At 38.9% G+C, this 13,920-nt stretch overlaps 1 protein-coding gene across 1 annotated transcript in view; it reads right to left on the bottom strand.

The window, feature by feature from the left end:
* Positions 1-13,920, bottom strand: part of skic3 (SKI3 subunit of superkiller complex) — a 228,287-nt gene that overhangs the window by 141,803 nt on the left and 72,564 nt on the right. Inside the window, exon 10 of the mRNA XM_028804761.2 lies at positions 3,853-3,954. Coding sequence (XP_028660594.2) covers positions 3,853-3,954 — 102 coding nt within the window. The remainder of the gene's footprint in view (positions 1-3,852; positions 3,955-13,920) is intronic.

Below are 13,920 nucleotides of genomic sequence, written 5' to 3'. Positions count from 1 at the left end.
GGACAAATAACATCTATATAATTTAATAAGAAATATGCTATTAGTCCATCCATTTAAAATATTTAAAGGGACAAATCTCCATTTTAACTGGAATAAAATTCTGAATTGTATAAAAGCCACTTTCAGCATTTACCGGAGAAATGTTTATTACACAAATACAACAACAAAGTTACTGCTTTTACTTAGGTTATCTGAGGATACGAGGGGTGTTCAATAATTTATCTGCCTGAGTATGAAAGAAAGTAGCAAGCATGCTGAAACAAGTCTGGTAATATTGTGATATGTCTCAAGGTTAGTCATGCACTGCTGTGGCACAGTGCGAGTCTAACATTGCAAGAGACAGGATGTCAGGAGAGTAGTCGTCCGAATCAAATAAGAAAATGCTATATTTGGAGAACCATTCAGTAATAAAATTTCTTACAAAAGGGAAAAAGCCAAAGGAGATCCATGAACGCATGATTGCAGTTTATGGTGAGGCTAGATCATCATCCTACAAAGTAAAATTTTAGAGCTAGCAGTTTAGATGGGAAAGGTTCAAGGTTGCTTTATTTAGTCATATTTACACAAGAAAACATGAAATTTGCCGTTTGTTTTAGCCCTATGCAAGTCCTTCTCCACTTCAGATAAACTGAACCCTATCACAGCAGAATTCCTGCCGTTTCTCCTTTACTTCTGCATTTTAGGCGCTGAAATTGCTCGTTTCAAATCTGGTAAAAAGAAAATTCATTCATCTGCTAAAAGCTTTTGGTCTTTGTCAACTGGAAAGTTTATACTCTTTTAAAAACCCAGTCCTGTGATTGTTTATAGGCCTTTCCAAACCTGCTTTTGATTGTTATAATTAAACCACCTCTTGATTTTTCCCCCCATACATATTATTTTGTTTAATTAACCTGTTAATCCTTTTCTGTAAAATTTGTTCTTCTTCCATATTATTTTCTTGATGAGCATGTTGTTTTTCCAATAGTAATGCTTTAACTTCTTTAGTGATCCATAGCTTGCTGTTTGGGTACACCTTGACAGTTTTTTCCTTAATGATCATAGATTCACAAAATGTAATATACTGTATTCACTTACAGTGAAAGTGGCCTCATTCAGTGACTGTGAGGAAGTCAGCATATCCCAGTCAGTATAGGAGAAGCATTCCTGCAGTTCCACTGTACTATCCTGGCACCAATTTTGTGTTTTTTGTATGATTATTTTTTCTTGTTCACTTTCTACCGAAGTACAAACAGAAACTGAATCCCAGGGCTACTCTATGATGCGATATGTAAGCACCAGGGATGTTTCCATAACACTTGTCTAGTGTTTTGTCCCCTCTAGTACTAATAGTCATGTGCAGATGGTAATGTGGTAATACTGATTCAAGATTGCATACATTAAAATCACAAGTTTGAAAGAGACAGGTGATTTGATTTCTAGTTTCTGCACAGTTTCAAGAATTGTTTCAGCTGCAGTTCTGACATCAGCACGTGGTGGCATGTAAAGTACTGTCACAAATAATTGATTAACCCATCATGGTAGATAGTATGGGCAAAGTCCGATGGTGAGTAGTTCAATATTTGGGGTGCAGATCCGCTCTATTACAGTGATATTCTTGTACCACCTTTTGTTAATGTAAAGACAGACCCCACTGCTCGTCTGCTTACCAGAAGCTGGGTTTCTGTCTTGCCGTACACAATCAAATCCATCCACTTCAACAGGTGTATCTAAGTCGGTATTCTCAAACCACGTCTCAGTAAAGCAGATCAGACAGTTTTCTCGATACTCGTGGAGGGTACTGCACAGATGCTCTCACCTCATCCAGGTTATTCTGCAAGGACTATGCATTGCTCATGATGATAGTTGGCAAAGGTGTCTTAAAACTTCACTGTCTCAGACATACCCGATGTCCACCTCTCTTTCCTTGCCTTCTGGGTTTCAAAACTTGTAATTCATCTGGTATATTATTAGTACACAGGGAGAATAAGTGGTAGATGGTCTCAGTGATAACAGTGCATCCTGGCTGTAAATGAACAGCACTTGCCACACACCTGGAGTTTTCTGCGCTGGTGGAGCACAAGTATCCCATTGGATTACAAAGGCGATAATGATCAAAAGTAAAAAAAACTTTCACAAATGTTACAAAGCATTTTATAAAAATAAATACTTACAAACTATTAAAAGAAAACAAAGAAAACGATTTTACACGATTTAAGAACACAAAACAGGCGCAAAACACAGAGAAATGCACTGAGAGGTTTGCTACAGTGAAGCAAGCTTTAATTGACCAGAGTCTCCATTGAAGATGGCCCTCACACTGGATGGCCTGTGGAAGCAACTTCCACAGAAATGTGCAAGTTGAGGATTTAATTTTTTCAGACAGATGAATTAAGGTGACCCGAATAGCTGAAGAAATAGATATCTCAGCAAGTACAGTTTGGAAAATATTTCATGAAAAGTTGGGCATGTCAAAGGTCAGTGCAAGATGGGTTCCAAGAATGCTGACACCATGTCAGTAGGCCATGAGGCTCCAGTGCTGTTAGGAGAACTTGGAGATGCTCCGTGAAGACCAAGTTAATTTTTTCCATGATTTGGTGACTGGAAATGAGACTTGAGTCTATCACAGAGATCCTGAGTCCAAAATGAAGTTAATGGAGGGGAAGCACAAGTCATTCCCCACCCCGAAAAAGTTAGACAGGAAAATCTGCAGGCAAAGTCATATCAACTGTCTTTTGGGATATTGAAGGACTTTATTTCCCGGAGTTCATGCCACACAAGACAACCATAACTGAGGAGACTTAGCCAACACAATGATCGCTTTGCTGGAGTCAATCAAGGAGAAAAGATGAGGAAAACTAACAGCAGGTGTGCAGATTCCTCACGACAATGCGCTGGTTCACATGTCACGTCAATCACTGGATGCCATCCGAGAAATGTGTGTTCCAGGAGCGTAACCATCCACCCTATAGTCCTGAGCTGGCTACCTCAGGTTATTTTCTGTTCCTAGATTTGAAGAAATCTGTCCATGGACAGTGGTTTTCAAGTGATAAAGACATCAAGGCAGCTGTGAAGTCCTGGTTTGAAGATCAAAGAGAAGATTTTTTTTCAGAGGTGTTAAAGTCATTGCAGGAAAAGTGGATTAAGTGTATGGAGCTATCAGAGGACTATATTGAAAAATAAAACTTTTTTTTTTTTAAAAACTCTTTTCTTTCATACTGGGATAGAAAAATTATTGAACACCCCTCCTAAATGTTGAGAGTTATGATTTTTATAAACGTGCTAACCGACACATTAATAACTGAAATAAGGCCCTTAGCTGATATATCAAGTATGTTATTAGGTTTGAAATACCAAACAAAGTCAAAACAAATAATTCCTCATCATTCAAGCTTTACTGTTTTCTTCAGTAAAAACATCAGAAAAAAAGTCAAAGTAGTTATCATAAGACCCAATTATATCAAATGAACTGAAATCTACCTACAAATGAAACAATTTTTGACATGACCAAAACTGCATGTTAAATACACCCTTTAATATTAATTTAGTAAAACAGTTGGAGATGACAGTTTGTTTGGAAATATAAGTAGTAACAACAGTGCATTAACATGGGGTTATAATGTGATAACATACACCCATATGATATTTGCAGATTCAAAATGTGTGCCAATCTTGTTGGCAAATCCCATCTTTTAAAATGTTTTCACTAGATCACACAAACCTGTAAGGTGATGTAATTTCAGTCTATTTTTTTAAAAAAAGCATTTGTTTCAATTGCAATATATCCCTTCGTGAGTTTGAAAAATTATAGCATCATACATTTCTAACAATAAGATTTTTCAATATGTGCCACATTAAATTATAGAATTACATTACCTTGGATGCAAGAATCAACACAATCTTCATATCTGTGCATTTTCAGCTGGGTCATGGCTAAAGTATGCCAACCATTTAAACTAGAACTCAGCTTCTTCAGCCCTGCAAAGTGTCAAAAAAGCACAGATCCTATAGTTTTCACTGAGCTCCAAAAATTAATTTACACAAATAAACACTAAACACTACTCAAGGTTACTTGACAGACACTTTCCTTTACTAAAGGTAAACTGTAGTAAACAAGACAATTTAATCCCTCATCACTAAAAATAAATGTACTTTACTGGTGTAATTGCTGCACTCTGTATGTATTTTCTCATTCCCAGCATTCCCCCACACAACATTTATGAGAGCTTAGAAAATTAACGATTTGGTAAGAACTGGATCCATCCATTAACCCAATATTGCATGTCTTTAGTCTGAAATAAAAGGCATATGAGCCTGATTCACTCTTGCACTGTTCTTTAACCTTCTCAAACATATGTTTATTAAATCTGGTTATAAAAATTATCAAGTAGCCTTGACTGGGGGTTATGCATTTGAATAATGTATTTATATCAGACACATGCAGATATACATCTCACTTACACGATAAAAAATCACCTGTCTGAGACAAGTTCTTTAACCTCATTTCATACATTTACATATTAAAATGAATACTCTAGTGCAGGGGTCTTCAATCACAGTCCTGGAGGGCCGCAGTGGCTGCAGGTTTTTGCTCCAACCCAGTTGCTTAATAAGAAGCACTTACTGCTCAAGTAACATTTCTGCTTCACTTTAGTTGACTCGCTCGTTAAGATTTTGAACTCTTATTACTTATTTTAGTCTTAAACAGCTGTATTGTTTGTGTTTAATTGCTCCTAATTAGCAATAACATGCAAATGACAAAAGAGACCAGCATTTTCCATTTAGCTTGTTACCATTTATACCTCTGTATATTTATCATGCACTATTGGGTTTAATTAAATACAGTGGAACCTCGAGATACGATCACCTCTGTATACGATAAATTCAAAATACGAGGAAAGTATGAGCGAAAAATTCAGATCTAAATATGAGCATTGGCTCGCGTAACGAGCCACGAGCCAAGCTGTGGGTATAGCTCGCGGCTTAGCGAGGGGCGTGGTAGCAGTAGCGAGCCGCAGGGCGATCTGCGGTGTCTGCATTTCTCACCTAAGTGCACAGGTGGGAAACTGCCCACATCCATGATTGTTCCTGTGGCTGATGGGCTGCAGCTGCCATGTCCTCCCCGCATATATAGAGAAGCGCGAGCCGGTTAAGGGGGAGAAGAAGTAAAAGAAAAGAGAGGAGAGGAGAGGAGAGAGAACGGAGGTTGCAGAAGGAGGCAGGAATCCGCAGCAGTAGGAAGTCGGTGCGGGAGAGCGAGCGAGTGCAGGCTCACGTGTAGCTGAGCAGGCGAGCCAAACAGCTGAAGCAGGACGGTGTAGAGAAGTGTCTCGCCTGTTGCAGAGCCCGCATGGGAGAAGCAGGTGAGACGCTAACAGAGAAGAAGCACCGGGGATTGTCATCTGTTTTTTGAAGACTGCTTCCTGTTGACGTTTTAACCTCGTGTTAAAGGATTGTTATTCTTATGTACTTTAAACCTCCACTTCACAACTGTTTTAAGGATTATTTATTTAAAGATTTATTGAATGCTCTACTGCACTTTGGACACCTGTTTTGATTCTTTTAATAATCAGTTATATTATTTACCAGTGTTATTTATTAAAGGTAGACTACAGTATATATAATTTATCAGTGTTATTTGTTAGGAAAATTGATTTTTATGTTAATATATTTGGGATGCAGAACGGATTAACTGGACTTCCATTATTTTCAATGGGGACGTTTGTTCTAGATACGAGAAATTCGCTATACAAGCTCAGTGCTGCTCCACTGTACTTGGAAGGAAAGTAAAGAGAAAAAAGTGAAGGACTGAGAATTACTCATCCATTTTAGCCTTCAAATCATTTGGATGATATCCTTAGAAAAGGGAAGAAAATCTAGGATATAAGAATGACCTGACATAGCAGAGTTAAAGCCATGAAATTAAATTATTGGCAAGAATTGCTTTCTAATTAAGCAACCGGGTTAAAACAAAAACCTGCAGCCACTGCGGCCCTCCGGGACTGTGATTGAGGACCCCTGCTCTAGTGTTACCAAATATACAGATTCAGCACATATGCTTATTTTCTATATCAATATATTTATATTTATATATATCAAATCATCTGATTTATACTTTTGACAGTATGGATTTCAAAAATTCAAAAAATGAAAGTAAGGATTCATATGTTCCAAAATATGTTAAAGCCACACATTAAATATTCTAGTATAAAAAAAATCACAATATGTGGTTCAATATGAAAGTGATTGTTATAGTAAAGGTATGACATTTAATTATAAAATACACCGGCTATATCAAATAAGACCAATTCTACACAGAGGCATGTACTTTAATAAGTGTAATTAATACAAGGAAAGTTTTAACTGTAAACTTACAAGTGTAGTCTGCATACTAAGAATAAAACACACCCACACCATATTCCCAAAAAATTAAAGCTGTACTTCAATAGTTCAAAATATTAATCTCTAATAAAGAATAAGAAAAGACAAAACTGATGGGGAAGACTATTATAATGTGTAACCGTCAAATTAAAATTATACTTTCTCTAAACAATCTTAACTAATTTTTTCTCAAATCAATCATATGAGATTATTGGCTGTTTTTATATTTGTCACAGTATATTTGAAAGAGACAAACTGACTATTATATAAAACTTGGCTAAGAATTTGCTACATGGGTGTATAATGGGTTGATGTGACACTGAAAAACTCAGTCAATGTATTGCATAAAACAGACTGGCTGAGTGTCTGTGTCCTGCCAAAGTAGGATTTCTCATAAAAAGCTGAATGAATGAGCATTATTGAGGGAGGTCTAGAGATTACTAATGCTCTGAGGAAATGGTCAAACTTTAATCACTAAGGAAACCAAACGTTGCAAGAATGTTTGCTTGTTGAATCTGCAGGATGAAAAATATTCAACTATACTGGCTTTACTGATGCCTACATGGACACAGTATTTACAAAGTAAAAAAATACTATTCCTCTTAAACCAAATGCCACCTTTTTATTGTCTTCATTTGTAGTCTTGTTCATGCAGTAGAAGTCATTAAGAAATCAGTGTCAGTTTTACTTTGCAGTGAGATCCCACTCACAGTGGTTACATTTAAAAAGCAGTAGCTTTTCTGTTTACAAGACAGAACACAGAGCTATGAGGAAAACAAGTATATTTTTACACATAGCACCATAAGATACCCTTCTATTGTTTGGAAGTATACTGTGCATTTTTTTCAGGATAAGGAGATTTTACATGGTAATAATTCTTCCCTTCATGTTTCTTTTTCCCCAATGTTTGCTACCGTATTTACAAACTAATTTACATCTACTTTGATGATATGTACCCACAACATCTGAGACACCACAAAAAGTAATATTGTAAACGAGATTAAAATGTTAAAGCCCATCTTGATTAAATTCTGCCATCAAAATTGCCACACAGACCTTTGAGCTGCTTAAATAAAGGCTGATTACAAGCAAACTGGTAGTTGAGAAATCTGGCAATGAAGTAATATTAAGCAAAAACTGTCAGGGATGATGTGAGGTTTCTAAATCAATTAATCTTACCGAAAATACTGTAAAACTTTAATAAAATGAAAATATTGAATTACTCTGGAAAAAAATGTTTAATAGCAATTGCATAAACTACAACAATATAGTGAATTGGCATCCGCAATAGAACAAAGTAAAGTGAAATTCACTTTGTGAAAAATCCAACAGGTCTACTGGATTTAAATGCCACCAGCGGAATTCTACACTAATTCAATGAAATAATGAATACATTTGCAAATTAGCTGATGAAATAAACAAGGAATGAATCCACAAATAAACCAAAATAACAAAATATTCATCATATAATTAAGTGGTCATATATGTGCTTTCTCCTGTTCGTTGTGGATAATGACTAAGGTTTTAAATTAAAGGTTTGCAACTTCAGTCTCCGACAGTGAGGGATTTTGAACAAGTCACTTAACCTGACTGTGTTCCAAAAATATCTCTGCATTTAAACAAATGTGCATCAATTCTTTAACCAGCATTGTAGTGTAATCTGACGGTAAACTACAGTTATTTCAAAGATGGTATTCTTTAGTTTAATTACCATATTTTTCGCTCTATAAGACGCACTTTTTTTTCCCCAAAAGTGGGTGGAAATGTCTGTGTGTATTATGGAGCAAATATTGCGTCACATATTGTGATGTGTATTACCTGACCTGTCAGCAATAGCGACAGCTGTTAGAAGAGGAAGTGGACGCTTAACACTAGAATTACTAAAGCCTACGAAAAAAACCTGTAAATCCGTCTCAACCTTAAATCCCTTCGCACCTCTCCATCAGCGTCTTTTGTCTTGTAAATGTGTCAATAAGCAGGCAAGCAACCTACTATCACATCCCCCCACCGCCGCACAGTTTTCTCAGCTCAACTGTAACAACTGTTGATTGGTAATCAAAACTTTACGAGTTAGACCACGGACGACTCCATTTTGAAAAGTGAGCTGCTCTTATTCTTACTATTTTTGAATAAAAACATACATTTGATTTGAGTCTGTAACAGCCTGTGTAAATTTATGGTACTTGTAAAGGTTAGCTTTGGTTTTTTTTTTTATTCAGTTTTATTCTCTCAGTTGCATTCACGCTTCCCCCGATCTGACACTGTTGTTTTCACATAAAGATGTCCTATAACAGAGGTGAACTTAGATAATGAAGATGGTTCGTTACATCGGAGAAAGAATGCACGTCTCACTTTTGCCGTCGCTGTATTTTGTTTATGTACAAGGGAAGCTCTGCAGTCTACTTGTGACTTTATGTTGTAGGAAGATAAGTAAATAACAATTAGCTAAATAGGTAATAATAAGGTAAATAACATTAGATCTGGCTCTTATATACAAGGTACAGCGACGGCAGCTTCCACCTGCAGCTATAGACTCTTTAGTACGCAAGCGACTCTCCACGCTAGTGTTTAGATCTGGACGGTTATGTGCCCAAAAAAGAAGTCTGACTGCATTCTTGTACCATTGCTTACGAACTGAAGTGTCAGCATGCACTTTTCATGGCATTACATGTGTATTTTTTGAGCATGCCCCTCTTGATCAAACACAGGAAGCTCCGCAATCTACTTGTGACTTTACACTGTAGGAAGTAAGTAAATATATCAAGGTAAATATCATTCGATCTGGCTTTTATGTAAGTAACATATAAATGTTAATGTTTTGGGCACATGCACAGTCCAGATCAAAACACTGTGGAAGATGACACGGACACAGACAGGCGGACACGTTTAAATCACCCAACATTCGTTTATTATAAGTCTCCATATTTACAGTGCACACTCTAACCCCAAAGTCCCCAAAAGTCCAGGCCCTTAAACAATGCCTCTTCTTCCTTCAGGCCGCCTCCTTGCCTCATCCAAGACCTTGTCCCTCCTTCTCTCCCGACTCCAGCCCCCGAACGGAAGGAGTCGGCCCCTTTTATAATCACCCGGATGTGCTCCAGGTGCCTCCCGACAATCTTCCGCCGGCACTCCACAGTGTGGCGGAAGTGCTGGCTGCGCACCTGGAAGCACTCCGGGTGTCCCCGATCCTCTTCCCCCCAGCACTTCCCGGTGTGGCGTAAGTGCTGAGGTCCAGGGCTCCCAAGGCATTGGGGTACCCCCTGGCGGTGACCACGGGCCCCTACAGGATTGAGCTTCAAAGCTCTGCACCCGTGGTCCCCATAGGCACCAGGGCAGTCGCCCCCACGTGGTCTGGGGGAGGCGTAAGCCCTCCTCCGGTCCTCCAGGGTGTCCCGGCCAGGTCGCCCCCCCAGCCACCTGTGACAACACTAACGGTGAGAGTCGCTCACACACTGAAGAGTCTATAGCTGCAGGTGGAAGCTGCCATTAGCAATGCCTTAGATGCAACTGAAGATAGTACCATATATGAAGATAGTGAAGAAAGTGATATCAGTGATTGTGAGCAACTGAGCTTCAAAAATTCTGACACTAGCAAGGAGGAGTTTTTGGGGTTTCCAGAAAACTAGAAGAGTGCTTGAACCTTAAAGTCTCTCCTCATCTGTTAATGACAGTGATGATGGTTCTTAATACCGCTGTTGACTTTACATGGTTGAAATATTATTCTGCTGTATTTTATTAAATTTATTAGAACACCATTTGGTTCAAAATATTTTTTTTCTTGTTTTCCTCTTCTAAACCTAGGTGCGTCTTATGGTCAGGTACGTCTTATAGTGCGAAAAATATGGTAGATAAAAATAAGTTCCACAGTTCCAAAAATAAAAACCATAGAGATAAAACTCCTTTTAGCACTAGAATTACCAGAGCCTACGAAAAAACTCGTAGATCCGTCCCACCTTAAATCGCTTCTTAAATCCGTTCGCACCTCTCCGCCATCGTCTTTTGTCTTCTAAATGTGCAGATAAAGACAAGCTGCAAACAGCCGACTATTCCATCCCCCCACCGACTTAGAACGTGCACGAACGTCTCCCAGCTCATGCCTTGATTGATTATCTGGGAGTGAAGTGGAGTTTTAGAGTGGAAATAATATGTCGTTATTTGGAACACACGCATTTCATGTGTGTTCCGTTTCTACAGTAATCTGTGTAAACACATTTTTAAAACAGAAACGTTTAAAATATTCTAGTAGTAAATGACAAAATGTAGGCATAAACTATATAATGTATGAAGCCTGAAGTCCAAATATCAAAGAAACACTTTCACAAAAGGTACAAATATTAACAGAACAAGTGCGCTTTTATTCAAAAATATAACTGCAGAAAAAAAAAGCCGCCTTAGTGTGCGACATTGACACTCATTTACTACGACGGCCCCCATGGCGGAACAGTATCAGTTGCTGACTGGGAATCAAAAGGTCACAAGTTCGATCCTGCACGACTCCCTTTTGAGAAGTGAACTGCTCTTATTTTTACTATTTTAGAATAAAAAGATACATTTGATTTCAGTCTGTAACAGCCGGTGTAATTTATGATAGTTGTAAAGGTTAGCGTTGTTTTTGTTTTTTTTTTATTCACTTTTCATTCTCTCAGTCACATTCAGGATCCTTCCCTACCCCATCTGACACTGCTGTTTTCACATAAAGACGCGCTATAGCTCTGCAGTGTATCATGATACAAACGACTGCGTGTTTTTTTTCCCCCAATCTTGCCAGTCCCCACATGTTGCTGTATGCTGTTTATTTTGTACTCCAGGACATGCAGAGGAAAGCATAGAACAGTAACTTCAGCGCTATATGCAATCATCAGACACTCCCCATCTGACACTGCTGTTTTCACATAAAGACGCGCTATAGCTCACCCAAGGAGCGCCCTTCCTACATTTACGACATGTGTACTTGTTGCAGTGTACACACCTCTCTGTGCTATGGTTCCTATCACACTGAACAAGCACCTGTAATTTGCAGCTCTATTCATTATCTCAAAACAAATATATGTGACGTTTTGAAGACGCGAATAGTACCAATCAGAAAACATCGTCGAAGTAATGCAATATTATTTGAAAATGAACAGTGTCAGATCAGAAGCTGAATAAGCTCCTGTTCTGACTCTTAGTAAAAAAAGCATGAATTAATCAACAGAAATAACCATGATCAACATTTTAAACTTAACGATTTACGGTGCATACCAATTTATAAATTTTATGTCTGTTTGAGGCTACAAAGAAAAAAAAAAACACTTCCTCCCCAGCGGGGAATCGAACGCGGGTCTCTACGGTGTGGCAGGGCTGCTGTGCTCTGAGTCAGCAAATCTCAGCATTACGCCACGGAAGGTGTTGTGACATCCTTGAACCTTTTGTAAAAGTGTTTATTTGATGTTTGGCCGTAAGGCTTCACACATTCTATAGTTCATGCCTACATTTTGTAACATTTATTACTAAAATATGAAAAAGATTCTGTTTTAACAATGTGTTTACACAGATTACTGTAGAAACGGAACACACATGAAATGCGTGTGTTCCAAATAACGATCTATTATTTCCATTCTAAAACTCCAGTTCAGTCAGATAATCAAACAAGGCATGAGCTGGGAAAACTTAGTGAACGTTTTGCGATGGTGGGGGATGGAATAGCCGGCTTTTTGCTGCTCATCTTAATCGGCACATTTAGAAGACAAAAGAGAGGAGAGAACGGTTTTAAGGTGGGCCGGATCTACGAGTTTTTTCGTAGTCTCTGGTAATTCTAGTGTTAAGGAAATATTTGAATTGCATTAGTTCCACTGTTGATAGAATATAAGTCAAATAACTTTTAAATGCATACAGAGTAATAAAAGGACATAGACACTGTATCAACAATAAACAAGCAGCATGTGAATACATGCATAGAGACCCAACAGTAATCATGTAACATCCCTTTCCAAGCATGCTCAATTAAGTTCATGGTTGTGGTGGGTGGGATTGAATCTATCTTGGTAACATGAGAAAGAATAAACCTTGGACACAAGTCTAGTTCTTCATAAGCCTTCACTTGTCGCACATACATCCATACTCACAAAAGGTCAATTGAAACTCAACCTTACAACGTGTACATCTTTGGGATGTGGGAGAAAAAACTACCTGGTGAGAAAATGCCACAGAAAGTAAATGGGCTGGGATTTGAACCCAGTCTCCTCAACTGTGATAACACTTAAGCAAATCAAATAAAATTTTGCCACATACAAATGACACATACAATACAATATGCAGTGAAACGTTTAGTTGCTCAACTTCCATGACTGTGATTTAAGAAGAATATAAAAGCACAATAACAATAAAAAAATGACTTTACAATAGCAACAATTATTAACAGAAACATAAATGTGATATATAACTACTAACTAAATAACTTAAATAATTTAAGAGAGTTAACAGTAGGGCATCATGTATTTCTAGACATTTTTCTTATTCAAGATGCAGATGGACTGTAGACTAAAGTTCCCCTCAGTCTCTCTCTGAACTGGGCTTTAGGCAATAGTACCATTTACCTCACCGCAACACAAAAAAGAGGCTATTGTTGGGACGGCTGGTGTCACGGATAATTTTCTTTGTCCTGGTCCAATATCACTTGGTGCATATGTTCTGGAAGTTTAGGAGTGCACACTCCTTTGATAGGTTCAGCTGACCATATTGCTCTCTGAAGAGCATTTTTGTACTTCTGTGTGGCACGCGGCTGGGGGTGGTACCAAGCCAGGACGCCCAAGAGGACCGGAGGAAGGCTCATGCCTCCTCCAGACCATGAGGGGGCGACCACCCTGGTCACTGTGGGGACCATGGGTACAGAGCTTTGAAACTCAACCCTGTAGGGGCCCGTGGTCACCACCAGGGGGCGCCCCAATGCCTGGAGAGCCCTGGACCTCAGCACTTCCACCACACCAGGAAGTGCTGGAGGGAAGAGGAACAGGGACACCTGGAATGCTTCCAGGGATGCAGCCGGCACTTCCGCCACACTTGGGTGTGTCGGTAGAAGATTGCTGGAGCACATCCGGGGGAACATAAAAGGGGCCGCTTCCCTTCATTCAGGGCTGGAGTCGGGTGGAAGAGGATGAGGTCTGGGAGAGGAAAGAGGCGGCCTGAAGAGACGAAAGGCATTGTGGGTTGGCCTGGACTGTTGGGGTGATTGGTGCTGCGGCACTGGGTTTGTGCACTTTAGTCATTATAAATAACCGTGTGTTGGACTTTTAAACAATGTCTGTCTGCCTGTGTCCGGGCTATTTCCCACAGCTGTTGCCAAACCAGGAATTAATATTGCCTGTCCGGATATTTACAATGGTGGATTTATAGAAGTTATTTAGCAATGTGGTAATGCAACCTGAAATCCCAGAAGCATATGAAGTGGTAACACCTGCAAACAGGTTAGGTACTCTGTGATAGGAATACCTAGGTATCTCTCTACCGGAGTGCTGTTAATTTTGAGGGGGTGATACTGCCTCTGTTGTTTTGTCCCAAAGTGCACAATCAGCTCCTTTGTCTTGC

The sequence above is a fragment of the Erpetoichthys calabaricus genome, chromosome 7 (assembly GCF_900747795.2).
Source record: "Erpetoichthys calabaricus chromosome 7, fErpCal1.3, whole genome shotgun sequence".
NCBI classification, from domain to species: domain Eukaryota; kingdom Metazoa; phylum Chordata; class Cladistia; order Polypteriformes; family Polypteridae; genus Erpetoichthys; species Erpetoichthys calabaricus.
The sequence above is the reverse complement of the archived record's forward strand: the minus strand, read 5'-3'. Positions and strand labels throughout refer to the sequence as shown.